Source organism: Gobio gobio (assembly GCF_949357685.1).
Source record: "Gobio gobio genome assembly, chromosome: 24".
NCBI classification, from domain to species: domain Eukaryota; kingdom Metazoa; phylum Chordata; class Actinopteri; order Cypriniformes; family Gobionidae; genus Gobio; species Gobio gobio.
In genome coordinates this window covers 42,402,838-42,430,563 of record NC_137120.1, presented here as the reverse complement: position 1 = coordinate 42,430,563, position 27,726 = coordinate 42,402,838, and the positions used below count along the sequence as shown (strand labels likewise).

Genomic DNA, 27,726 nt, shown 5'->3' with positions numbered 1-27,726 from the left:
TATGATATAAAAACGCATGAGTGAATCAAAAGCATAAGGAGTCATGTGCTCTCGCTGGACTCGTTATCATACGGCGATCGGTCTCTGCACAGCACCGCTGCGAACAAGCCTTCCATCAACAATGCAAACGTTGCGTTACTATTGATTCACATGGCTTTACGATCCTACATCGGCATCAAAACACAACGCAAACACAGCGAATCCAACGCATTCATGTAGTTCGCCGTAATTTGTATAGACGGAGATTACAAACGAACAGTAGCTGTTAGCTCCATTAGCTGCTATTTCACAATGGCGGATCTCAAGTGTGTGTTGGTCTTGTTGACCCCGCCCCCAGCGCCTGACGTAATCGGTTCTTACTTCTAGCCCTGTTCTAGCCCAGCAATGTTTTGGTGCTACTTAAGAACCACTTTTCCTGGCTCGGAGCTAGGGCTTTGGGTGTGGAAACACAAAGAACCGATTAGAAACTAGGCTCTGGCTCCGATCTAGCTCTGGCTCTGCTTTGGTGGAAAAGGGGTATGATACCCCTTTTCCACCAAAGCAGAGCCAGAGCTAGATCGGAGCCAGAGCCAGAGCCTAGTTTCAAATCGGTTCTTTGTGTTTCCACACCCAAAGCACCACCTCGGAGCCAGGAAAAGTGGTTCTTAAGTAGCACTTAACTCTCGCTCTCAGCGAAGGCGGTCGCATTCTCTCCTCTCTCCTCTCGTCTCCTTACTCCCTCCTCTCCTGCTTGCTTCTCTCGTCTCGTCTAGTCTACTGTCTTAAACTTTGGGAGACTCTCCACGCACTGCTCTCGAACTAAAAATTATGGATTTGATCAACTGGTCTCTCAACGCAATTGACACCATCTTCTCGACGAGAAGCTTGGGTTCGGGGGAACCTGACTGCCCTGCCGGAACGTTTGCTGCTGGCTACACGATGGACGCGTGGGAGAGGTGGCATGTTGTGTGTCTAGCGGCACTTTCCGTAGAGGACATTGAAGACATCTACCTATTCGGATTCATGGTAACAGGGTTTCTGCTGATTGGATCAGGCATTGCCCTGGGATATCGAAAAATTCAGAGTTTCAAATTCAAAGCACCACTGAAGAACCGGTGAAGCACCACTGAAGAACCGCTGAAGCACCACTGAAGAACCACTGAAGAACCACTGAAGAACCGCTGAAGCACCACTGAAGAACCGCTGAAGAACCGCTGAAGAACCGCTGAAGCACCACTGAAGCACCACTGAAGAACCGCTGAAGCACCGCTGAAGAACCGCTGAAGCACCACTGAAGAACCGCTGAAGAACCGCTGAAGCACCACTGAAGAACCGCTGAAGAACCGCTGAAGCACCACTGAAGAACCTCTGAAGAACCGCTGAAGAACCGCTGAAGAACCACTGAAGCACCACTGAAGAACCGCTGAAGAACCGCTGAAGCACCACTGAAGAACCGCTGAAGAACCGCTGAAGCACCACTGAAGAACCGCTGAAGAACCGCTGAAGCACCACTGAAGAACCGCTGAAGAACCGCTGAAGAACCGCTGAAGAACCGCTGAAGAACCGCTGAAGCACCACTGAAGAACCACTGAAGAACCGCTGAAGCACCACTGAAGAACCGCTGAAGAACCGCTGAAGCACCACTGAAGCACCAGAATTGGTGCTATATAGCACTAAAAAAGGTTCCCCTATGATTACAAGCCAAGAATCATTTTTGGTGCCATATAGAACCTTTTTTTTAGAGTGGTATCCAAACCAGTTTTGCTACTTTCCAACATAACACAATCTTCCCATGCTTGTGCATATAGCTGCGTGATTTGAAGAAGGACAGACGTTATTTTGTCTCACTGTTGGATATTTTTGTTTATTTCAAAAATGAAATTACATTTCATTTTCTATTTTACTCTGTGCAGTCTGTGCTTAGGCCTATTGGACATAAATGGTAAGAATGGTTTGATTTATAATTCTTCACTAAAGCTTTGATTCTGAAATATTTGATCTTTTCAGCAACAAACATTGAATTTTAAATGAGATGTTAAATGATATTATGTTTCACATAACAGAGAGGAAGACATATGCGGTTCGGTTATGGTAATCACAGTTGCCGTGTCATAGATACAGCTATTAGCACCTGTAAAGAATGAAACCGCTTTTAATCGCACTCCTTTGACAGTTCTTATTATTTACCTTTCGTGTTTTCAAAGAATATATGAGTTTTGCATATGAAGTCATACGGTGTAGGTGATAGTAGTACGCGTTGGTGCATGTTTTGTTCTCCAACAAGCTTGGCTTGCAGCAAAGTACATACAATTATACCCTACTTTGGTTAGTGTTGGTTGAAACAACTTACAGGTTTTTTTTTTCGATTGCTAAACGACTACAGTCTGCTCAGCAGCAGTCACCTGAGCTAAACAGTTCACATCACCTGCAAAACTCATTCCAAGCAACACAACTCTTAACACATGGCTCAGTGCAGCCAAACACTCAGACTGAGATAACACACACTCAGAACACACTGAGAAGAAAAACACTAGCATCAAACACCAATACAGAAAATAAAAACTTTTGAAAAACGTTTGAACAATTTCATACAAAGTAATATTTTCTTCAAAGAACAGAGTGACATTCTTTCACATGATTTATTTACATTTTAGAACATAACAATTCTTTAAGGTAAATGAAAATTAGCAGTTTGCTTCAATAGTCTGTAGTAATTTACGGAATTACAGTAATGAGAAAAATATATATATGTGTGTGTGTGTGTGTGTGTGTGTGTGTGTGTGTGTGTGTGTGTGTGTGTGTGTGTGTGTGTGTGTGTGTGTGTGTGTGTGTGTGTGTGTGTGTGTGTGTGTGTGTGTGTGTGTGTGTGTGTGTGTGTGTGTGTTCACTAACAAGTCTAAAACAAGATTAGCCTTTCAGGTGAAATTGCAATCAGCAGTGTTTGAAAGGCACAAGGCTGAAATCTATTCTGTTTTGAATGTGTGGTTCACAGTTTTGACAGCAGTGTGTTAGCATTTGAGCAAAGTGCTGTAAATCCACAGTGTTGTGCAGGTTGTGGTTAAAGTCATGGGAGAAGCGTGTAGAGTTTTGAAAACTGTGTTCAGGCAATGAAAACGAACTAGAGTTTGGTCCACATGAACTGCTGCTGTGCAGACTGGAGTTAGAGTCTCATTGGTTTGGTTCAGGGCAGAACCCATTAGAGAGCATAACTTTTTTTAATGCATGGAAAAATAAGCAACGCCACAGCCATCACTTCCTCTTTAGGATTATGGGTAGTGTAGGCCTTGGGCTATGTTCATAAAAACATTAAAGATTCCTTCTACAAAAACATTTACATGAAATCAACTTGAACATACGTGTTTTTCAGGGAAGAAATCTAAAATCTGACAATGAACGCATATGTTTTATTTAAAACAGTCTGTTCATAAAACTGACTTAAAGGTGAACTATGTAAGATTTTTGCAGTAAAATATCCAGAAACCACTAGGCCAGTGTTATATATTTTGTTCAGTTGAGTACTTAGAATATCCCAAATGTTTCCCAACTATTTGTAAATCGTGAGAAATTGCTATTTTAACCAATGAACCGGGACGTGTGAGCTATGCGTGTGAGGGAGTCGCCTGTCGATTGCATCATATCTGCGTCACCCTCGGTTTCCGGTTTTATTCTGCAGAAACGCTGTACTCTCAGTGTGAACAAGTGTCATAGCAGCCCCTGGAGCGAATGTCATAATTTCCTATTCAACACACTGAGATATATCTAATACGATAAACAGAGTTGCGTTACCTCATACTCATGACTGGAAAAGAGGAAGTGGCGCCGGCGACTGTGCCATAATAAAAGTCCCGCTCTTCAATCGCTCCTATGGCCTTGCTCAGCTCCACGACACTCGCTCCTGCTCTGCTTCAGACTACAGTATACATACTAATGTTAATAATCACATCCATCAACATGATATCTGCCCGAGTCCTATCCCGATTCTTTCCCACCGGCTGTGAGGTGAAGACCACATGACCCAAGACTCTGCGCTCAAACGTGACGTCATCAAACTACGCCTTTGTTTTGAACAGGCGACCTCTAGTGGACGGAAAAGTTACATAGTGCAGCTTTAAACTGAAAATAAATGAGAGATTCCATGTCCAGGAATATTGTTTAAGTCGTGGAAAATCGGGTGACCAGATCGCAAAACGTAGGCAAAGCTTAAATTTGGCTCAGCTCACAAAGCCTCTCGTTCGGCATGAGTATAATATTCCAAGTTTCCATGGCTGCGATGTAACATTGAATTAAGAACCTATTATTTATTTTGTAAATATTTATGATACATAATAGGGATGCCACAATTCTCGATATAATATTGAGCCGTTCGGTACGGCATTCACGGTTCAATACGCGCTTGTGAATTGCGTTTTTTTCGGTTTTGCATTTAATTAATAATTTTTCTACAAATTCTATAATTTGCCTCCATCCCAATACTGAACAACGACATACATTCACATCACACGTTAGTGGTAGAGTTAAACTCACGGAACACTATAGTTATTCACAATCACCAAAGCTCATTATTTGCATGCGTTTTAAAGCTTTGCCGGTTTCATTCGCGTGCGCGGTTTAACATGAGCTTTTCCGAGCGCGCGCACTAAACGCCTGTCAAACATGTGATTACTGAACTAAGTAGTCGTCTTACTGCGTTAATACAGTCAAATACACACAAGGTTAACATAAACACAGTCGGTTATGTCTAAAGTGAAAGTAAAATCGCAATCGCAATCGTGTCTGTACATTAGATGTGTAGAGGTCTTAAACTGACAGCAGCGCAGCCAGTGAACACGCGGTCCTTAAAGGGACAGTTCACCTATAAAATGATGTCATTATTTACTCACTCTAATATTGTTTCAAACCTGTATTCATTTCTCCATGACAGAATTTTCAGTTTTGAGTGAAATATCCCTTTAATGTTAATACAACAACAAAAGACAAAGAGAAAATCACTCACTGCTCTTGACTGAAGAACTAATACAGTAGCTAGAATCAGTGTATATTTTATAGTGAAGTCTATGTAGTGTTTTATTTTTACATTTATTCATTCAATTTCATACTTAAATGCTGCTGTACAGCTCTGAGCTGCCAGTGTAAATCTTTATATATATTTATTTTATATTATCCAATACACTAGGAATGTGTACAAGGGTTTTTTTTTAAGTAAAGTTTTAAGTTTAAGTGAGGTTTTTCAATTCTTTTAAGTAAAATAAAGAAAGAGTATTGCAATAAAAAAATAGTCTTTTTCTCTTTAACCTCTTGCGGTTCCTGTTGCCTAAGAATAGAATAACAAAAAATGTATGTGACAAGCCATCAAAACCAAACCGAACCGAAAACCGTGGGTAAAAACCGAGGTATGTATTGAACCGTGGACTAACTGTATTGTTGCATCCCTAATACATAAATATATTATGACACATTTTACATGTTGTGATGTGTATAGTTACATCGTGTACTAAGACCGACGGAAAATGAAAAGTTGCGATTTTCTAGGCCGATATGGCAATGATATTACACAGCACCTGAAAATAGACTAACTTCCCAACATGACAACCTATTTTCTGCACCCATGGTATGGCACAAATTTCCTTGATTATTACGCAGGAATGCGAAAATAGTTCCTAGCCATATCGGCCTAGAAAATCACAACTTTTCCTTTTCCATCGGTCTTAGTCAGTGTTGGGCACGTTACTTAAAAAAAGTAATTAGTTATAGTTACTAGTTACTTCTTACAAATAGTAACTGAGTTAGTAACTGAGTTACATCATTATAAAAGTAACTAATTACCAGGGAAAGTAATTACTGCGTTACTTTTTTTCTTTTTCTCCAAATGTTCAAATATGTCAAATAACTTGGATGCCCCCAATATTAGATATGTTAAATGAACGAATTGGACACTAAATAGAATAAATTATTATTATAAAACATTGTACATTAATGTACACTATTGTAATGTTACTGTGGGACAATGTGAGAGACACCTATCAAATCCAATGCATTATTGTAAATATTATCAGTAGGCCTACTATAGTGTAAATATTGTGTAAATATTATCAGTACTATACTTTCCTTTGGTAGTGGAGCTCACGTTATCACCTGGGTTTTTAGCCACTAATTTTGTGGCATATGATGATGTGAGGCGCTTCAGAATCACTTGCAATCGTCGTGGAGAGACTCTTTCTTCCTGGGCATAAGTTGCACGTTACTTAAATATTCTTACCTTTCACCTCAACGAGGGAAAAGTAGCGCTTATACTTCCAGTTTGCGAACGCTACCTTTGAAGTCGTTGGACCATCGCTGAATGTGCATATGCGTGTGCGTCATAGGTGTGTGTGTGTGTGTGTGTCTGTGAACCAAAGACCGTGAAAAAAATAGGAGTGAACTCAACCTATCAACTTCAACCTTGTCTCCCACCCACCAATCACCATCAGTTATGTGTACCACCCCATCCACCCCCAACACGCATGGCTAGTGCGCGCGCACACACACACAAGTTGCAGGTCCGACTGACAGAGAGCCTGTACGGATGAAAAGCGCTTCAGTGAGCTCAATTATAGTAACGCGACTAACGCCGCATTTTTTTCCTCAGTAACGCTAACGGCGTTGTAACGGGAGAAACAGTAATTCGTTTGATTACTCGTTACTGAAAAAAATAATTCCGTTAGTAACGCCGTTTATCTGTAACGCCGTTATTCCCATCACTGGTCTTAGTACACGATGTAACTATAAACTTCACAACATGTAAATAGGAAAATGTTGGCGTTATTTTGTCACTTATTGAGCAGTAGGCTAGCTGGAGCCATTTACCTCCAGTCTTTGTGCTAAGCTAGGCTAGCGGTGGGTGCGTCAGACAGAGTTATGGCACGCACGGAGATGAGAATGGTATGTATGGACTTATCTAACTCTGGGGGATACGGTGTATAAGCTAAAGTCCCAAAAAGTCTGCGTGTTCCTTTAATGTGCATCATCAATAGGCTTTGCATAAGCATTCATTTTCAATACCGACATTACAAGTTATCAAAACACTGCACTGGTCACTGGCTTTCATAAAATGGCTGCCATTGATTCAGCAGATTTATCGCTTTGGAGCAAAGACTCATTACCTGTGTCTGGGTTTTGTGTTGTGCCAGAATTATGATAGCTTTGGAGTTTTACCCTTAAAGGACAACTCCGGTGAAAAATGAACCTAGAGGTAATTAACACATTGTTACCGAGTAGATCGTTCTCTGGGATGCATTTTCATGAAAATCGAATTGCTCAACTTTTCGAGACTGTTTTCCAAGATGGCTCCTGTCTGTATACGCGTAATGTTCTGTCTTTATAAAGTATCTTCTTATTAAACTGTTTGTACACTTACAAAGTTCTCACTGCTTCAGTTTGCATGTAGGGACCCTCATTATGCTACAGTGTTAGTGTGAGGCTATTTTGAGCCTTGTTAGTGGTATTAACTAGCGATTTAATATACTATGCCCCATATACTAGCGTTATAAGCTAATCGGTTTTTAGAGATAAAACTCTTTACATTCGATTTTCATGAAAACGCATCCCAGAGAACAATCTACTCGGTAACCATGTGTTAATTACCCCTAGGTTCATTTTTCACCAGAGTTGTCCTTTAAATGCAAACTATATTTTGGCTAAATATATTTGACTTTGGTCCTCAGCTGGTTATGTACACTAGGGGCCAGTTGTTCAAAACATTTAATCTGGATCAAAATTATCTGGATTTGGAAATCCCATGTTTGGCTATCCAGGATCAGGTAATCCATCTTACTTTTGTACTGGTTTTTCAAAGCAAAATTGGATTGGATCACCCTGATCCAGATACACACCTTTTCAGATTAGCTTACTAGTGCTCTTCGGAGCCCCTAAAGGGACACGGTGATGGAAAAAAATATGAGTTGGGAAAAAAAAAAATCAAATGCTTCTGCTTTCTCTCAGAAAAGTTTCGCGTAGCGTTCACCCGAGAAACCTTTTGACTGGTTCATCTCTTATAATTGATAAGAATTAAAAAGTCTTATAAATGATTTAAAAAAAACACTTTAAATGTAATATAATATAATATTTATGTTTGATATTTACAGCTGTTTGGGAATTATTTTATGGCGGCTAAATCTTTTTTTACTTTGACTGTCGGCTACCGAAAGGCTTAATAGGTAGCCTAGTGTTTACTTCTAATTTATTACTTTAACAATTAGCCTAACTAATCAAGAGCAAAATAAAAAAAAATGTGTTTGTGTATTATATGATACAATATTGTATTTTTTGACCAGTTTTAAAGTTTTACTACATTTTCTTCCTGGAATCCACCTTGAAATTCCCCTGTTGGGATCAGGATAATCCTGTTTTTTTGGATCAAAGTTATCCAAATCCTACTAACAAGTTTTGAACAACACAAACTGAAGGTTTGCTCCAGATTAAAACTAGGATTGTATTCCGTGATCTAATCTGATTTCAGATTCCTTCTTTCCCTTTTAAACAACCCATTTTCAAGATTTGATCCAATCCGATCAGCTGACCTTTGAACAACTGGCCCAAGGTTATTGTCTCTTGTAGAAACTTAATCTTGAATCTGTTTCTTTGTGTGTTTCAGGGGTGTGTGGTGATGAAGTGAAGTCAGTGTGTGTGACTGAGGGAGATTCTGTCTCTCTAAACTCTGATGTTAGTGGAATACAGAGAGATGATCAGATCCTGTGGACGTTTGGACGTCAGGAGACTCGTATCGCTGAACTCTATAAGCGGGGCATTGATATGTTTGACAGTAATGAGATATTCAGAGACAGACTCCAGATGGACAGTCAGACTGGATCTCTGACCATCACAAACATCAGATCTGAACACACTGGACTCTATAAACTACAGATCTTCAGCATCAGAGGAACTTCATACAAGAGATTCAGTGTGACTGTTTATGGTGAGTAAAGTCCTTTAGTATTTTGCTTTAGTATAATGTACATGATGTTTCCTGTTGTAGTTTCTCTTTAGTTAAAGTGTATTGCATACTTTTGGTAACAATTTACAATAAGGTTGTATTAGTTAACATTAGTTAATGCATTAGTTAACATGAACTAACCATGAACAACACCTCTGATCAGCATTAGTTCATCTTTGTTAACGTTAGTTCACAAAAAATCAAAAAGCTGTTCATGGTCTGTTCATATATTAGTTCACAGTGTATTAACTAATGTTAGCAAGATTTTAATAATGCATTAGTAAATGTTGAAATTAACATTAACAAACATAAATAAATGCTTTATAAGTGCAGTCCATTATTAGTTCATGTTAACTAATGTAGTTAACTAATGTTAACTAATGAACCTTATTGTAAAGTGTTACCATAATTTGTGTGTGTGTGTGTGTGTGTGTGTGTGTATGTGTGTGAGTGTGAATAAAAGTAGTATTGGTCATATTTTATGCACAGACCACTAACAATCAGAGGTGGACAAAGTTTACTTGAGTAAAAGTAAAAGTACTACTTCTCAAATATTAAGTGAAAGTTGTAAAAACGTGCTCGATTACTCTCGTAACCTCGGTTCCCTGAGATAAGGGAACGAGTATTGCGTCTATCTAGACACAGTGGGAAAACGTCTCGGTTACGTATGGTAACCCACGTTCCCTGAAGGAGGGAACGGAGACGTACGTCGGACGTACCGACGAATTGGGATCACTTCTGGGAGCCCCTATCAGCTTCGAGCTATCTAGAACCGGCCAATGGACAATTGGCGTGCGAGATTTGCATCTCGCGCTCCGCCCCGCACTGCGGGTATAAACAGGAAGCGAGAGCGAATGCACGCTGTTTTTCACTGAGGAGCCAAACGTAGTGGCTCAACCTGCAGTGATGGTACAGCAACTGTGGCGACGGGACGTACCCGAGCGGGCAGGGCACGTCTTGGGACTGATAAGCCAAGACGATGGCATCCACTATCCAGTGGGCCATCCTCTGCTTGGAGACAGCCTTTCCCTTCTGCTGTCCTCCGTAACAGACGAAGAGCTGCTCTGAGGTCCTGAAGCTTTGCGTTCTATCCACGTAAGTCCGGAGAGCACGGACGGGACAGAGAAAAGCTAGGGCTGGGTCTGCCTCCTCCGAAGGCAGCGCTTGCAGGCTCACCACTTGGTCCCGGAAGGGAGTAGTGGGAACCTTGGGCACATATCCAGGCCGGGGTCTCATGATCACATGAGAGTTACCGGGCCCGAATTCCAGGCACGATTCGTCGACCGAAAATGCCTGCAGGTCCCCTACCCTCTTGATGGAGGCCAACGCAATCAGGAGTATAGTCTTTAACGACAGTATTTTCAACTCAGCTGACTGCAGAGGCTCAAAGGGTTCTCTCTGTAGTGCAGTTAGCACCAGAGCTAAGTCCCAAGAGGGTATGGAGGGAGGACGAGGCGGATTTAATCTCCTCGCTCCCCTAAGGAACCTGACGATCAGATCGTGCTTACCTAGAGATTTCCCATCTACGAACTCATGATTAGCGGCGATAGCGGCGACATAGACTTTGAGGGTGGAGGGAGACAGCCTTCGCTCCAACCCATCTTGTAGAAAGGTAAGCACAGAAGCGATCGAACATCTTCGGGGGTCTTCTTGGCGAGAAGAGCACCAGTCGACGAACAGGTTCCACTTCAACGCATAGAGGCGCCTCGTAGAGGGGGCTCTAGCGGAAGTGATGGTGTCGACTACCGCTTGCGGTAGGTCACCTAGAACCTCCGCGTCCCGTCCAGGGACCAGACATGGAGTTTCCAGAGGTCTGGACGCGGGTGCCATAGGGTGCCCCGTCTCTGAGTCAGGAGGTCCTGTCTCAGAGGAATGGGCCAGGGAGGTGCTGTCGCGAGGAGCACCAGTTCCGGGAACCAAGTCCGGTTGGGCCAATACGGAGCGACCAACAGGACCTGCTCCTCGTCCTCCCTGACTTTGCACAGTGTCTGCGCAAGAAGGCTCACTGGGGGAAACGCATACTTGCGTTCTTCCCGGGGCCAGCTGTGGGCCAGGGCATCCGACCCGAGGGTTCCCTCGGTCAAGGAATAAAACCACTGACAGTGGGTCGTCTCACAGGTCTACCTGTGCGGCCCCGAAACGACTCCAGATTAGCTGGACCGCCTGGGGATGGAGTCGCCATTCTCCCGGAAGTACCTGCTGACGTGACAGCTCGTCGGCCGCACGATTGAGCAGGCCCGGAATGTGAACAGCACGAAGCGACCTCAGATGCTTCTGACTCCATAAGAGGAGATGGCGGGCGAGTTGCGACATGCGACGGGAGCGTAGACCACCTTGTTTGTTGATGTACGCTACGGCCGCAGTGTTGTCTGTCCGGACCAGAACGTGCTTGCCTCTGAGCGGCACTTTGAAGCGGCTGAGTGCAAGACGAACTGCTAACAACTCGAGGCAATTGATATGCCATTGCAGTTAGCGAGGCGACAGGGACAGGCCGAAGGGTAAGACGCGGTACTGATATGCCCGTCCCTCGAACGCGAAGCGTAGAACGGGCCGGTGTCGAGGGAGAATCGAGACATGAAAGTACGCATCCTTCAGGTCGATCGCTGCAAACCAATCTCGGGGACGGATGCACCTGAAGATGCGTTTCTGCGTTAACATCGTGAACGGCAGCCTGTGAAGGGACCGGTTCAGGAATCGCAGGTCCAAGATCGGTCGTAACCCACCGCCTTTCTTGGGTACAATGAAGTACGGGCTGTAGAACCCGGACCTCATATCGGCTTGAGGGACCGGCTCTATCGCGTCCTTCGCCAGTAGGACAGCGATCTCCGCCCTGAGCACGGGGGCGTTCGCCTCCACTACAGTCGTGAAGTGAACGCCCCTGAACTTGGGGGGACGCCGGGCGAACTGAATCGCATAGCCGAGTCTGATGGTACGGAGGAGCCACCGAGACGGGCTGGGAAGCGCTAGCCAGGCTCCCAGACTCCGAGCAAGGGGGATCAACGGCACCACAGACGTACCCGCAGCGGGGCAGCGAGGCGGAACGCAGGGATCCGGCTCGGACGGCATGGGAGCGGCCCGAAGCGGGATCTGAGTGTGCTGTGCAACACTTACCTGCATCCGCGGAGGGGACGTGCGAGTGTCGGGAGGCCGCTTGAGTGCGTCCCGACAGCCGGCGTCCCCTGCTGGCGAGGAGAGAGGTACTTGAGGGTGGCGAGGCATGGAAGCGTCGACCACCGCCAAGCGCGCTCTCTTGGCACCCAGAGATATTGGAAACTGCTCTTTTATTGAAGTTTTGGGTGCCGCTGGTACTGGGACAAACAGACAAACAAAAGATTCTCCCCCGGCCCTCCTCCGGGGGAAGGAGTGGTGCTGCAGCCATCTCCCTCAGAGCAGTTTCCTCCATCTCTGGGCGGCCCGTCTCAGGGTCGCTTGCGACGGCGCTTGCCACCTGGCTTGGCAGCGGCCTGAGCGGGCTGGACGTCCTTCCCACGGCCGGCCCCACGCCGACGGCCGGTGGTAGGCTGCTGCGGGGCTTTGGCGGGGGCGGAGGCGGCGGCGGGTGGACGTCCTTCCCAGGGCCGGCCCCACGCCGACGGCCGGTGTTAGGCTGCTGCGGGGCTTTGGCGGGGACGGAGACGGCGGCGGGTGGACGTCCTCGGCGACGAGTAGTCGGAGGCGCTGCCGCCGGCGGCGGTGTAGGGGCAGCAGCGGGCCGCCGGGGCAGGATGTGTTTGATCGTCTCCGTCTGCTTCTGGGCGGCCGAGAACTGCTGGGCAAAGCTCTCGACCGCGTCGCCGAATAACCCAGCTGACGAGATGGGGGAGTCCAGGAACCGATATTTATCGGTCTCCCTCATGTCAGCCAGGTTAAGCCAGAGATGGCGCTCCTGGACCACAAGTGTGGACATCGCCTGACCAATGGCACGGGCGGTGACTTTCGTCGCCCGGAGGGCGAGGTCCGTCGCCGTCCGGAGCTCTTGGAAGAGCTCTGGGTCAGGCCTACCCTCGTGCATGTCAAGGAGCGCTTGGGCCTGGTGGACCTGAAGCAGCGCCATGCCATGCAGGGCGGACGCAGCCTGTCCGCAGGCCTTGTAAGCCTTCCCGGTCAGACCGGAAGAGAACTTACAGACCCGGGAGGGTAGACGTGGGTCACCGCGCCAGTTAGAGGCGGTCGCCGGACACAGTTGTATCGCGGGCGGGATTCCCACGTAACCCTTGGCTGGCCCGCCGTCGAGGGTAGTGAGGGGGGAGGAGTCACTTGGTCGGTTTCTGGCAGAAAAAGGTGCCGTCCACGACCTCGTGAGCTCCTCATGCACCTCCGGGAAGAAAGGTGTCGGGGCGGGTCGCGCTGGTTCTCAGGAACCAATCATCCAACCTAGAGGGTTCGGGACACGGTGGAGGGTTCCACACGAGCCCAACCCTTTCGGCGGCCCGGGCAAGCATAGCAGTCAACTCGGGGTCCGGGGCAGCCGCTGCCACTCTCCCAGAGGGAGGCAGTGCAGCTGACCCTTCATCCTCCGAGGACTGAAACTCCCCCTCTGATGCAGCGGTCGACATCTGCTCGTCTGCTGGAGCTCCGAAAGTCACCACTGGTCTCCCGTGGGAGGGTCCAGCGGGTTCTCTCGGGAGCTCTACCGGCTGCGGCACCGAGGGATTAGGGGCCTGCGGAGTTGTACTCGGCGGGTTTGCCCTAACCGTGATCCTCAGATCACCCTGGCCATCCAAAGAAGCAGGTCCACCCGGGTTAGGGGCAGACCTGGTTCGTGGGATGGGTAAGGGGACTCCCCCAGCCCGGAGGTAGGAGAGTCTCGATCTTAGTGCCGCGATGGTCATGTTCCCGCAGTGGGAACATGAGTCATCCACAAACGCCGCCTCAGCGTGCTGTTTGCCCAAACACGTGAGACAGCGATTGTGACCGTCAGTAGGCGCCAGGGAACGACCGCATCCAGAAACGCACGGGTGGAAAGCCATCTTGAAAAAGACGCAGCGTCACCCGTGTACTCTTTTTGTGAGGAAACGCTCTGTGCTGAAGCACTCAGGGGGAAACGCGACAGCGCACGGGATTGTAGTGCAGCCCGTGCCTGTACTCAAAACAGGGAAAACGCCCAACCAGACCAACAGAAATTTGTTGCTGTGAAAACAGCAGTTTTCTTTGTAGCACAGAGGCAGCAGATGAGTTCCCGCGGTCCCGCTGGAATGTGCCGTCTCTCCAACACGCGTTTCTCCTCTTCTCCGGTTCTTTTAACTCTTTGTTAGTACTCAAAAGAATGACTTGCTGATAGCAGCGAACTCAATTGAGAAGTCTTCGTTCTGCCGTTTGGCTCCGAAGTGAATGACAGCGTGCATTCGCTCTCGCTTCCTGTTTATACCCGCAGTGCGGGGCGGAGCGCGAGATGTAAATCTCGCACGCCAATTGTCCATTGGCCGGTTCTAGATAGCTCGAAGCTGATAGGGGCTCCCAGAAGTGATCCCAATTCGTCGGTACGTCCGACGTACGTCGAACGTGACCGACTGAATGGGAACTCCTTTTTTCAAAACTACTGAAGCCTTTATAAAATAACGCAGTGCTACTGCACAGCCATAACAGTGCTTACTCGCACGCTATTGGCTGGTCAGTGGGAACTGCATGAACCAATGGCAGAGCGGCGTAACTGCGCGAACCAATCAGTGCGGAGCTCGCCGAGCTGAGCGTAGAACCCGCCAGAATGGGCGTGGCCTCTGCCTATAAAAGACGCTCGGATTTGTCATGGATCCTGGTTAATTCAACTGAAGTGACGATTACTAGTCGCGTGCGGGGGTGTGATGCGACATTTGAAACAACGCCACTGCTCTTTTGTGAAATAAGCACAAAAAAAAGGATACGGCTGTGTTTTCACTGGAGAAGGCAGGGAAACAGGGCGTCAGCTTGCGGGATTGCAGGCATTTGAGAGTGCTGATAATCAGGCCGGTCGCCGGCTGGCTGCTGTTCCGCTGCAGGCTCCTCTATCGACGGGGAGAAGGCGAAGGCTTCGAGCAGGAGGGATCAGCGAATGTCAGAAGATCGTCGCTGAAGGAGAATAATCTGAATCCATGGCAAATCCGAGGGTCTTTTATAGGCATTCTGGCGGGTTCTGCGCTCAGCTCGGTGGGCCCCGCAGAGATTGGTTTGCACAGTTATGGCGCTCTGCCATTGGTTCATGCAGTTCCCACTGACCAGCCAATAGCGTGCGAGTAAGCCTCAGCACTGTTATGGCTGCGCAGTAGCACTACATTATTACACTAAAGTTTTATTACCATCACGGTGGCTTGAAGCAGGACTGGTCGAGTCCCATGTGAGTGAATGCTCAGACACCGGCGATTCACACCATTCTCTGGGCTTTTATTAAGCTTATGGTGCAGTTGGCCACTTCCGCTCTTTCCGTTGCATATGTGTGGACATGACGTTATTGACAGCGACATGTAGACAGCGTGGGTGCGTCTCAATCAGCCCCTGGTTCAGTAGTCAGGGCACTGATCAGGGATCAGCCCATTTACATATGTCTTGATCAGTTCCCTGACTACTGAACTAGAGCTGATTGAGACGCACCCCGAGTCCTGGTTAAAATGGCTGATTTCAATAAACCTGGGTGTGCTCTTTGATACCAATCTTTCATTTGAAAGCCACGTTTCTAGCATCTGTAAAACTGCATTCTACCATCTTAAAAATATATCTAAATTACGGCACATGCTCTCAGTGCAAAATGCTGAACAGTGAGTTGATTCGTTCATGAGCTGTAGATTATTGTAATGCTCTACTGGGTGGTTGCCCTGCTCGCCTAATAAATAAACTCCAGCTGGTCCAAAACGCAGCAGCTCCAGTTCTTACTAGAACCAGGAAGTATGACCATATTAGCCCAGTTCTGTCAACACTGCACTGGCTGCCTATTAAACATCGCATACATTTTAAAATCTTGGTTATTACTTACAAAGCACTAAATGGTTTAATACTTGAGCGAGCTCTTAACATATTATACTCCATCAGGTCTACTGCGCTCTCTAAACTCTGGCCAGTTGATCATACCGAGAATATCCAAATCAACTGCAGGAGGTCGATCCTTTTCCTATTTAGCACCTAAACTCTGGAACAGTCTTCCTAACATTGTTCGGGAAGCAGACACACTCTGTCAGTTTAAATCTAGACTAAAATCACATCTCTTTACTGTGGCATACGCATAAAACACTTTTTCAATGAAATGATTGTTAGGCTGCATTAACTAGTTCAGCCGGAACCGGGAACACTTCCCATAACACCTGATGTACTCGTTACATCATCAGAAGAATGGCATCTACGCTAATGATAGTCTCTCTGTTTTATCCCGAGGTTAACTGCAGTCAGCCGGATCCAGATCAGATGGTGGACCTGCGCTAGGGCTGCACGATTGCGATTATTCTGTTACTGATCACAGAGCCGCTCATCACACACGCTAGGCATTTATTTCTTTCATTAAAATCGCAGCTTTTGCGCTTTCATAATCACACATAACCCAAATCACGATTGCGGTCCGATTTCGATTAATCGTGCAGCCCTAACCTGCACCCAGACATGACCAACACATGACCCTGAAGTGTCTGCAGAGATCGTATCAATTATACTCCCCCTGAAATTGCCTCATCGACAAGGCATCCTCAATAAACCCGTCTCCGGCGTGATGGATGCCGCTAATATAAGTCAACAGAAATTTGGCCCGGCTACTCGCCCCTTCCAACCATAACAAGCAATTCCAAAAAAGGAAATAATTAAAGGAAAACGGAAGTGATCACCTGTGCCCACATGACTGTGAATAACCAATGAGAAATAACAAAGAATCAACGCACTTACAGAGGGTGAGTGCTATCTGCAAGAATACATCTCGCCTTCTTCTTTGTCCTTTCGGCATAGAGTTGTGTTAGTGGCTTCTGTGGCCTACCAACTATTTTACTTGCCGTGTACACAACTTTTTTGAGTTTGTTCTTAGATCTACAATTTAAATGATCATCCCAGACAGGAAGATGAAAAGTTAAAACACTCTCTACGATGGATTTATACACCAGTTCTAAAATGTGCGGACTAACCCCAAGGCCAAGAAGAAAAAGTCGCTGCGAGCATCTTTTGAAAATGTACTCTGAATTTTCAACAAAGCTAACCTGTGAGTCCAGAATCGAGCCCAGATATGTCAAATTCTCCACTATTTCAACTTGTTGACCCTCAAGTGAAATTGGCTGAATACCCATGTCTTGTTTGGAAGTAATTATTTTGTCTTAGTGACATTAATTTCTAATTGGCTAGCATGACACCAAATTTCCAAGGCCTTAGTGCGAGCCAGATAGGCAGCGTCAAGTGTAGAGTTTGTTTTATCTAGTAGGCCAACTAAGGCCATGTCATCAGCATATTTAAATAAACTAAACATTTTCTCCTTAATCTTGAGTTCTTTAGTAAAAAGAGGGAAAAGCACAGGAGAAAGAACACAGCCTTGCGGACAGCCTGTGCTTCAACTGAGCACATCAGCCATAATCCCTCCAACAAATACCCTCTGTGGACGGCAGGAAGGTTTCTGATCCAGAGGACTAATCCTGTATTGACTCAAGATCAACAAGCCTTTTTAAGGGAATATGTGTCTTCATTGAATTAAATGCCGAACTGAAATCTACAAATAAATCCCTGAAAAAAATATGTTTTTGGATACATGAGATGTTTTGTAACTGTGTTAAGTAAAGTCAATACAGCATTGTCTGTGCTTCTATTACTCTTAAATGTAAACTGAAGTGGATCTAACATAGGGGCTACATTTGAAGTTAGATGATTAGCTAGAATCCGCTCCATAGCACTTATTTGGCTTCAGTTTATTAAGACTTGCCATAACATCAGCCTCGACCAAAGGCAGGTCAGCATCACGTCAAGCTATAGTTGTGTTTTAGATGAGTTGATCTGATCTGCTGTCTTGTGTCTCGGGTTGATCTCAGACTGGCAGGACTAATTTTCAGTATTTTCTGTTTTCTGTGTGTTTATTACAGAACAGAGTCACCAGTCATATATTATTCCAGTGGTAGTTTGTGTGGTGTTGTTGCTGGCCATAATTACAGGAGGGATTGTGTTCTGGATCATCAAGACCCGTAAAGAAGAACCCGGCAAGTATTCCTGCAGTTCACACCAGTCTTTCTGTTTCAGCATTTCAGGTTCATGTGTAATTATTATAATGTATATGTATACATATGTATGTATATATGTATAATTACAGCTAAAATGTGATTATTATTGTTAAACAGTTGAAAGTGAAGAAATACATTATGCTACAACAACATTCTTTGCACGTCAGTTACACCGAACGGTAAGATCCAGTGTTGCTGTGTGTGTTGTGTCTCTGCCTGTAGAAAACTCATGACATTCACTCATGTCTGTGCTTGTCTTATCATAGCCGAAGCAAACATTCGGCTCTGTGTGAAGATGAGTTATAGGGATTTAAAGGGATATTTCACCCAAAGATTATTCCATGATTTACTCATCCTCAAGCCATCCCAGGTGTACATGACTTTCAGACGAACACAATTGGAGTTCAATCGAGTGAACCATCCCTTTAATGCTAGTGATTCAGTTAAAGACTTATCTGTATCACAAACATGCACACACACACACACACACACACACACACACACACACCCCTGCTTAACAGGAAATAGTTTCGGAGGACAAATAATTCAATAGCCACAGACTGAAACACGGCTGTTAGTCATTTAAGAGTTAAGAAATCTGTTCTACCTGTGATTAAGAAAGGCCAAATACTCTGAGGAATAGGCCTAAATCTGTTAAAATAATAATGTCATTTCCATCAACATCTGCTAACCAATCACACATCATGGCCTCATGTAAATAATTCAACAGTTTTTAGTTTCGTGTCACGGGTGACAAAATGCTGGGAAAAGCGGAACCTTTCTTTCTTTCCATGTTCCCCGAGGGGAATTATTTTGGTGTGACACCTCACTCCAGTTCCGGGTGCAGCAGAGATATTGTCCAACCTAATTACTGCTGATGCACGGCAGGTGTGAGAGAGAGAGGAGCGGTGTTTGCACAGGCTTTCCGCTTCACAAGAGGAGGATAAAAGAGCCATTCAGAAGAGAAGAAGGAGGTCAGGGTTGAGGTCGAGCTGGTAAAAGTCAATCGGTGTCCAGTTAATCAGCTGTTTGACTGGGTCTCTGTCGTTGTGTCTTGGGGTAGAAGATCTCCTGGTTGAGCGCTTACATTGGACGCTGTCGTTTAGAGCTGCTTGTGGAATATTACTGGATTGAACTGCTGCTTGGATCTGTGCCGGAAGAGGAAGAGAGAAAGATAAGTGAATTAACTACATCGTTGAATCAAATGTAAAGCTGGAAGAAAAGACTGTGAATGTGAAATTTACTATTGAGGAGGACATCTGTTTCAGAGACGCTGGAGAGGAATTGAGAGTTGAATATTCCCATTCAAATGCATGGATGAAGCGAGGCTTCTGATCAGCCCTACTGTGTGAGTGATTTGCAGTTGTTTGCCTTACCTGATGCACGCTGAATTAATGCTGTGGATTTGTGGTGAACACGAGTGCTGTGTGCTATGCTGAGAAGAGTCTCCCAACGCCTGCTTCCATTCTCATGAATTGATCTACTTGTCCCCATCCAAATTCCAGAACGATACAACTGAACTGGTGAAGTAATGCTTTGTATTATTCTCTCTTCCACTGAGTATTGTCGTGAAGTAATCCCTCATTGAAGGCTCCTGTTAACCCTCTCTCTCTCTGAAATTACAAGCCTCGTGAAGAACCGTATGGCTGTGGAAAAGTCTGAACTGTTATACGTATTGATGGAGCTCTGAAGATGTACAACATCGCTGGTAAGGCTGCCTATTGAGCCTCTCGCTAGTGTCTGATGAAAGTGTCTGATGTTGAGGGAAGAGTCCTGCAGATGCGCAGCAACGCTGTGAAGTAAGTTTTAAAGTCACAATTTCCCGTTCATGTTCTGATGAGAGAATCTGCTGTTGAGAGAAGAGACATTACCTGTTCCTTACTGTTTGAGTCCTGCAGATGTGCAGCAACGCTGTGAAGTGAGTTTTAAAGTCACAATTCCCCTCTCACGTCCTGATAAAAGAATCTGCGGTTAAGAGAAGAAACCTTACCTGTTACCTGCCGTCTGAGTCCTGCAGATGTGCAACAACGCTGTGAAGTGAGTTTTAAAGACACAATTCCCCTCTCACGTCCTGATAAAAGAATCTGCTGTTAAGAGAAGAAACCTTACCTGTTACCTGCCGTCTGAGTCCTGCAGATGTGCAACAACGCTGTGAAGTGAGTTTTAAAGACACAATTCCCCTCTCACGTCCTGATAAAAGAATCTGCTGTTAAGAGAAGAAACCTTACCTGTTACCTGCCGTCTGAGTCCTGCAGATGCGCAGCAACGCTGTGAAGTAAGTTTTAAAGTCACAATTTCCCGTTCATGTTCTGATGAGAGAATCTGCTGTTGAGAGGAGAGACATTACCTGTTCCTTACTGTTTGAGTCCTGCAGATGTGCAGCAACGCTGTGAAGTGAGTTTTAAAGTCACAATTCCCCTCTCACGTCCTGATAAGAGAAACTGCTGTTAAGAGAAGAAACCTTACCTGTTACCTACTGACTGAGTCCTGCAGATGTGCAGCAATGCTGTGAAGTGAGTTTTAAAGTCAAAATTTCCCTCTCACTTCCTGATAAGAGAATCTGCTGTTGAGAAAGTGAACATTACCTGTTACTTACCGTTTGAGTCCTGCAGATGTGCAGCAACGCCGTGGAGTAAGCCTTCCTAGCCACTATCGCTCCATTGTCCCCCGAAGACAGTGGAAAATCGTTCCAGCGGCTACTCTGGTCCAATAGCCTGAGAAGACAGGAGTTGCTCATTCTTTCCTCAAGTTGATTATCATTCAATAAAGACTATTATTTTTGAACTCAATTACTTGCCTCCTCCTTTGTCCGTTTGTTGCGTGCCTGTGGTGTCGGCTCCTCACGGTGGTGTCTGGAGTCAGGGGCGGCTGGTCATCCGAGTCCGCCCCGGCCTGCACCGGTGACACAATTTGGCGTAAATCGGCAGGGTTGCCACCGTGAGTTGTAGCGGCCACAGGTATGCGATGGCGGATGAAGAGGTCCCACCAGTTCGCTCGCAAGTAATGCCCATCATGATGGGAGCCCCTTGGGCACAACGCTATGGAGGACCAGGATCGGAGCTGAGTTTTCAGGACTGGAAAGCGCAGACAGAATATCTGGCTGGATTACAAGGACTGAGCGCATCACAAAAGGTACAGTTTGTGCTAGGATCGTTAGAAGGAGAAGCTAAAAGAGAAGTTCTTGCTGCATCAGAAGCCACGCGGGCCACTGCGAAGAACATCTTTGATTTCTTGTTTGGAGTATATGGAGATTCTACCCCGGTAGCCATTCTTCGTGCCCAGTTCTTTAACTGTCAGCAGGGGCCTCAGCAGACTCTGCGAGCATACTCCCTGAAACTGCGAGAGCAGTTTGGCCGGCTGAAAGGTCGACAAGATAATGGACTGGGAGAAGGAGATGGCTTATTGAGAGACCAGTTTGTTTTGGGGCTGCATGAAGGACCGGTGCGCCAGGGCATACGGCTTCAGCTTCGACGAGACCCCACTATGTCTTTTGAGGCTCTTCGACAAGAGGCCTTGGCGTTGGAGTCGGATCAGGGAGAGATGACTCGGACACCAGTTCGTGTGGCGGTCAGCAGCGCCACAGTACCCGCGCCTGTTGAGTCAAATGAGTGGAAGCAGAAATTGAGGACAGAATTACTGGAGGATGTTAAGGGACAGATGGCAGAGTTGTCTCGGAGTCTTTTGAGTGAGCTTCATCGCGGTCGAGTCGAGGGTGGACCGATGATGCGAGGAAGATCATATTCAGATGAGGGGCAAGGACCTGTACGCCGCCCTCCACGTCCGACGGGCCCCCGGTTTCAGTGGGACCACCAGGGTCGACCTATCTGTATCAATTGTGGAAATCCGGGACACATCAGTCGCCAATGCGACCGTCGTCGAAGTTCTCAAGGGGGTTTTTAGTCCCACCGGTCACTGTGGGTCAAGTGGCCGGGACCCCTTCAAGAGACCCTTGTTCTGTTCCGGTGATGAGAGACGACTGGGTTGGGCGTTGCCCCACCGTGGAAGTTCAAGTTAATGGAATGAAGATTAATTGTCTGGTCGATACAGGTTCTCAGGTCACCTTGTTTTCAGAGAGTCTGGCTCTGGAGTTATTCGCGGATCATCGGCTTCACAGGACGGAAACTTCAAGACTCACATTACGTGGAGCGAATGGATTAGATATTCCTTACACTGGGTACATCGTGGTAGACTTTCTAGTTCGAGGGGTCCCTGTCCACCATAAGGGTGTTGTCATTGTTCGAGACCACTGCTTGGGTCTCCATCGAGCACTGCTAGGGATGAATGTCATTCTGGATTGCTGGGAAGAGCTGTTTAAAGGCCGACCGGCCCGAACGTCCCCGTTAGCAGCAAGGCAGGACTGGGACCAGATCCTGGCCGATTGCCGAAGAGTCCATGCAGCAAGTCAGGTGCAAGAGCGGGAAGATATCGGTCGAGTCACCTGCCGGTACGCTCTGTCTGTTCCAGCCCGGAGCGAGGCTGTTCTCTGAGTCCGAGTGCCTGCTGGACCCCGTGAGTCAGGTAACTGTGTCCTGGTAGAGCTCCATGAAGATTGTCAACCCATCGAAGTAGCCCATGGGCTAGCGGTCATACGACGAGGGCGAGTTTCAGTGAAGGTGCGAAACGCCCATCCCTACCCAGTACTCCTTCGTCGGCACCAACGTCTGGTTCGAGTTTCATCTGTCCGTCCTGTCCAAGTCCAAGAGCAACAAGATGTCTGTTTCAGGCAGGTGAGCCCTGCGGTGGTAGAAGTTGCCGTCCGTCCAGTGGAGGCCAGTTCAGGCCCTGTGAGAGGGGAAATGCCGACCCATTTGATGGGGGAGTCTTTGAAGGGTGAGGACCTGGAGGAAGGACAAGTGTTACAGCTCCAGGAGCTCCTGAAGAAGTGGAAACATGTGTTCTCAACCCATGAGGAAGACTATGGCTGTACAGGAGTGATTAAGCACCAAATACCCACCGGAGAAGCAACACCTAGTCGGGAGCGGTACCGTCCGGTGCCCCCCACTCTCTACACTGAAGTCCGCGCTCTGCTAAAAGGGATGCTAGATGGAGGGATTGTTCGAGAAAGTAGTAGCCCATGGGCAGCCCCGATTGTCCTAGTACAGAAGAAAACGGGAGCCTGGAGATTCTGTGTCGACTACCGCAAGCTCAATAGTGTGACTAAGAAAGATGCATTCCCATTGCCGCGGATCGAAGACTCACTCACGAGTTTGACTCAAGCAGCATGGTATTCAACCTTGGATCTGGCCAGCGGATACTGGCAAGTACAGATGGATGACTGCGACCGAGAGAAAACTGCCTTCACCACACCGTTCGGGCTATTCGAGTGGGACCGGATGCCGTTCGGTTTGTGCAACGCCCCCGCGACCTTCCAGCGACTTATGCAGCGATGCCTGGGAGGGCAACTAGTCGAGTCCACGCTGGTCTATTTAGACGATGTAATCGTTTTTTCCCCTGACTTTCAAACCCACCTGCATCACTTGGAGAATGCCTTCCGGGCCATGGAGAGATATGGGCTAAAGTTGAGACCAGAAAAATGCCAGTTGTTTCGCAAAGAGGTACAATTCCTGGGACATCGAGTCAGCGCTGCCGGTATATCCCCTGATCCAGAGAAAGTTGCAGCAGTCCAAGGCTGGGAACCCCCACGAACAGTGAGACAAGTGCGGTCCTTCCTAGGCTTCGTAGGATATTGTCGACGATTTATTAAAGGATTCTCTGGGCTTGCTAAGCCATTGAACCAGCTTCTTGCTGGCACTGGACGTTCCCGTGGCAAAAGTTCATCGACGGTGCAATGGGACTCAGCATGTGAAACAGCCTTTCAAAATCTGAAGCAGGAACTTCTGAGGGCTCCTATCCTAGCCTATGCAGACTTCACTCAGCCGTTTCTCCTGTATACCGATGCCAGCAATGCAGGATTGGGGGCGGTACTAGCCCAAGAGCAACAAGGAGTGGAGAAGGTAATTGCTTATGCCAGTCGAAGTTTACACCCTGCAGAGCGGAACGCAGCAAACTACAGTTCCTTCAAGATAGAGTTGCTAGCCATGAAATGGGCCATGGCCGAGAAATTCAAAGACTACCTGTGGGGAGTTAAGGTGACTGTGATCACGGACAACAATCCTCTAGTCCATTTGCAGACTGCCAAGTTGGGAGCAGTGGAGCAGCGGTGGGTGGCTCAGCTTGCTAATTATGACTATTGGCTTAAGTATCGACCTGGCAGAGAAAACGCGAATGCTGATGCATTGTCCAGACTCCCAGCCATTCAGAGAGATGGCCAAACGCACCTCGATACCCCTGGTCAAGAGGATGAATTGTTGGTGGCGGTCGTGGAAGCTCCCGGGACCCAGGGGGATGTTCCGTCCAGTTGGGGATGGGACCCCGGACGGTGGAGAAGATTACAGCAGGGAGATGAAGACCTGTGTCAGGTCGCCTCGCATCTCAGGCGGGGATTCAGGCTGCGAGCCGAGGAAAGGCAGGCTCAGACAGTGGGAGTACAACAGCTCCTGAAACAGTGGAAGAGATTGCGGATCAGAGAAGGGGTAATCTGTCGTTCACTGCGAGATCCAAGAACTCAGGAAACCAGGTATCAAGTGGTGGTCCCAGAGGACCAAGTCCAAGAGCTGTTGATTGCCTATCACACCCATGCTGGCCATCAGGGCCAAGAAAGACTTTGTCACTGCTGAGGAGGTATTTCTACTGGTCAGGGATGGAGAAGAAAGTTGACGAGTTTGTTCAGAGTTGTCCACGGTGCACGCTGTTTAAACGCCGGGAGGAGCCTCGAGCCCGACTGGTTCCCTTTCGGCCGAAGGCGCCTCTACACATCATAGGGATTGACTTCCTGACCCTAGGGCGACCCGCAGATCGATATCAAAATATCCTGGTAATGACCGATCTGTTTACCAAGTTCGCCTGGGCCGTCCCCACTGTAGACCAGACGGCAGCAACTACAGCCAATGCCCTTTGGAGAACAGTAATACAGCCGTTCGGCTGTCCAGAGATCCTCCATTCGGACCAAGGTCCAAATTTTGAGTCCCGAGTCATACAGGAGCTGAGCCATCTCTATGGTTGTCGAAAGACACACACGACTTCGTATCACCCCCAAGGTAACGGAGGGTGCGAGAGATTCAATCAGACCCTGTTGGGGCTATTGGGAACGTTGGAGAGTGAGCAACAGTGTCGATGGGCCGAGAGCCTCCCTACGTTACTACAAGCCTATAACAATAGTGTGCACAGCATCACCGGGTATGCCCCTTCTTATCTCATGTTTGGGCGTCATCTACGTCTACCTGTAGACTTGCTCCTGGGCACCGAGGCCACCGAAGGAGAGTACAACACCACGGACTGGGTAAATCGACCCCACCAACAATTACTAAATGCCTACAAGCGAGTTTCAGGCCATTTGAGTGCTGCAGCAGCTAAGAACAAGCGACTGTATGATCGAACTGCCAGAGAAGCCCCTTTACTGCCTGGAGATCGAGTGCTGGTAAGGGACAACCGACGTCCAGGGAAAGGAAAGCTCCATGATCGTTGGGAATCGACACCATATGTGGTGGAACACCGACAGGGGCCTGATGCTCCAGTCTACTCGGTACGGCCTGAGGGGAAGCCGGGACCCATACGAGTACTTCATCGAAATTTGCTCCGTCCATGTCCGAACTATCCACAGCCCGCGGCTGAAACACAGTGTGCGCCGCCTGCCCCCAATGTGCCCATGATAGGGTGGGCAATAGTCCCAGGGAACCCCGAAGTGGAGGCCCGAGTGGCTCCACCCACGCCACCCCGACGGTCCCAGCGGGACACCCGAGGACAGCCACCTGAGAGATATGGCGACTGGCATTAGAAAGACCGGTTCTAGGGACTAGAACCGATTGGCAGGGGGGGATGTCACGGGTGACAAAATGCTGGGAAAAGCGGAATCTTTCTTTCTTTCCATTTTCCCCGAGGGGAATTATTTTGGTGTAACACCTCACTCCGGTTCCGGGTGCAGCAGAGATATTGTCCAACCTAATTACTGCTGATGCACGGCAGGTGTGAGAGAGAGAGGAGCGGTGTTTGCACAGGCTTTCCGCTTCACAAGAGGAGGATAAAAGAGCCATTCAGAAGAGAAGAAGGAGGTCAGGGTTGAGGTCGAGCTGGTAAAAGTCAATCGGTGTCCAGTTAATCAGCTGTTTGACTGGGTCTCTGTCGTTGTGTCTTGGGGTAGAAGATCTCCTGGTTGAGTGCTTACATTGGACGCTGTCGTTTAGAGCTGCTTGTGGAATATTACTGGATTGAACTGCTGCTTGGATCTGTGCCGGAAGAGGAAGAGAGAAAGATAAGTGAATTAACTACATCGTTGAATCAAATGTAAAGCTGGAAGAAAAGACTGTGAATGTGAAATTTACTATTGAGGAGGACATCTGTTTCAGAGACGCTGGAGAGGAATTGAGAGTTGAATATTCCCATTCAAATGCATGGATGAAGCGAGGCTTCTGATCAGCCCTACTGTGTGAGTGATTTGCAGTTGTTTGCCTTACCTGATGCACGCTGAATTAATGCTGTGGATTTGTAGTGAACACGAGTGCTGTGTGCTATGCTGAGAAGAGTCTCCCAACGCCTGCTTCCATTCTTGTGAAATGATCTACTTGTCCCCATCCAAATTCCAGAACGATACAACTGAACTGGTGAAGTAATGCTTTGTATTATTCTCTCTTCCACTGAGTATTGTCGTGAAGTAATCCCTCATTGAAGGCTCCTGTTAACCCTCTCTCTCTCTGAAATTACAAGCCTCGTGAAGAACCGTATGGCTGTGGAAAAGTCTGAACTGTTATACGTATTGATGGAGCTCTGAAGATGTACAACATCGCTGGTAAGGCTGCCTATTGAGCCTCTCGCTAGTGTCTGATGAAAGTGTCTGATGTTGAGGGAAGAGTCCTGCAGATGCGCAGCAACGCTGTGAAGTAAGTTTTAAACTCACAATTTCCCGTTCATGTTCTGATGAGAGAATCTGCTGTTGAGAGAAGAGACATTACCTGTTCCTTACTGTTTGAGTCCTGCAGATGTGCAGCAACGCTGTGAAGTGAGTTTTAAAGTCACAATTCCCCTCTCACGTCCTGATAAAAGAATCTGCGGTTAAGAGAAGAAACCTTACCTGTTACCTGCCGTCTGAGTCCTGCAGATGTGCAACAACGCTGTGAAGTGAGTTTTAAAGACACAATTCCCCTCTCACGTCCTGATAAAAGAATCTGCTGTTAAGAGAAGAAACCTTACCTGTTACCTGCCGTCTGAGTCCTGCAGATGCGCAGCAACGCTGTGAAGTAAGTTTTAAAGTCACAATTTCCCGTTCATGTTCTGATGAGAGAATCTGCTGTTGAGAGGAGAGACATTACCTGTTCCTTACTGTTTGAGTCCTGCAGATGTGCAGCAACGCTGTGAAGTGAGTTTTAAAGTCACAATTCCCCTCTCACGTCCTGATAAGAGAAACTGCTGTTAAGAGAAGAAACCTTACCTGTTACCTACTGACTGAGTCCTGCAGATGTGCAGCAATGCTGTGAAGTGAGTTTTAAAGTCAAAATTTCCCTCTCACTTCCTGATAAGAGAATCTGCTGTTGAGAAAGTGAACATTACCTGTTACTTACCGTTTGAGTCCTGCAGATGTGCAGC

The 27,726-nt window shown here is 47.1% G+C and overlaps 1 protein-coding gene across 3 annotated transcripts in view; it reads left to right on the top strand.

Moving 5' to 3' along the window:
* The first annotated feature begins 1,777 nt into the window (after nt 1-1,777).
* The window catches only part of LOC307120889 (uncharacterized protein), a 678,898-nt gene continuing 652,949 nt past the window's right edge, over nt 1,778-27,726 (top strand). Inside the window, exons 1-4 of one of the 3 annotated variants that reach the window (XR_013815886.1) lie at nt 1,784-1,921; nt 8,609-8,929; nt 17,956-18,139; nt 18,180-18,524. Coding sequence is in view for 2 of the 3 variants with exons in the window: in XM_079808117.1 (XP_079664243.1) it covers nt 1,855-1,921; nt 8,609-8,929; nt 17,956-18,073 (506 nt within the window). In the remaining variant the exon portion in view is untranslated. Of the gene's footprint in view, nt 1,922-8,608; nt 8,930-17,955; nt 18,140-18,179; nt 18,525-27,726 lie in introns of all 3 variants that reach the window. The other 2 variants (XM_079808118.1, XM_079808117.1) reach the window with 2 other exon arrangements.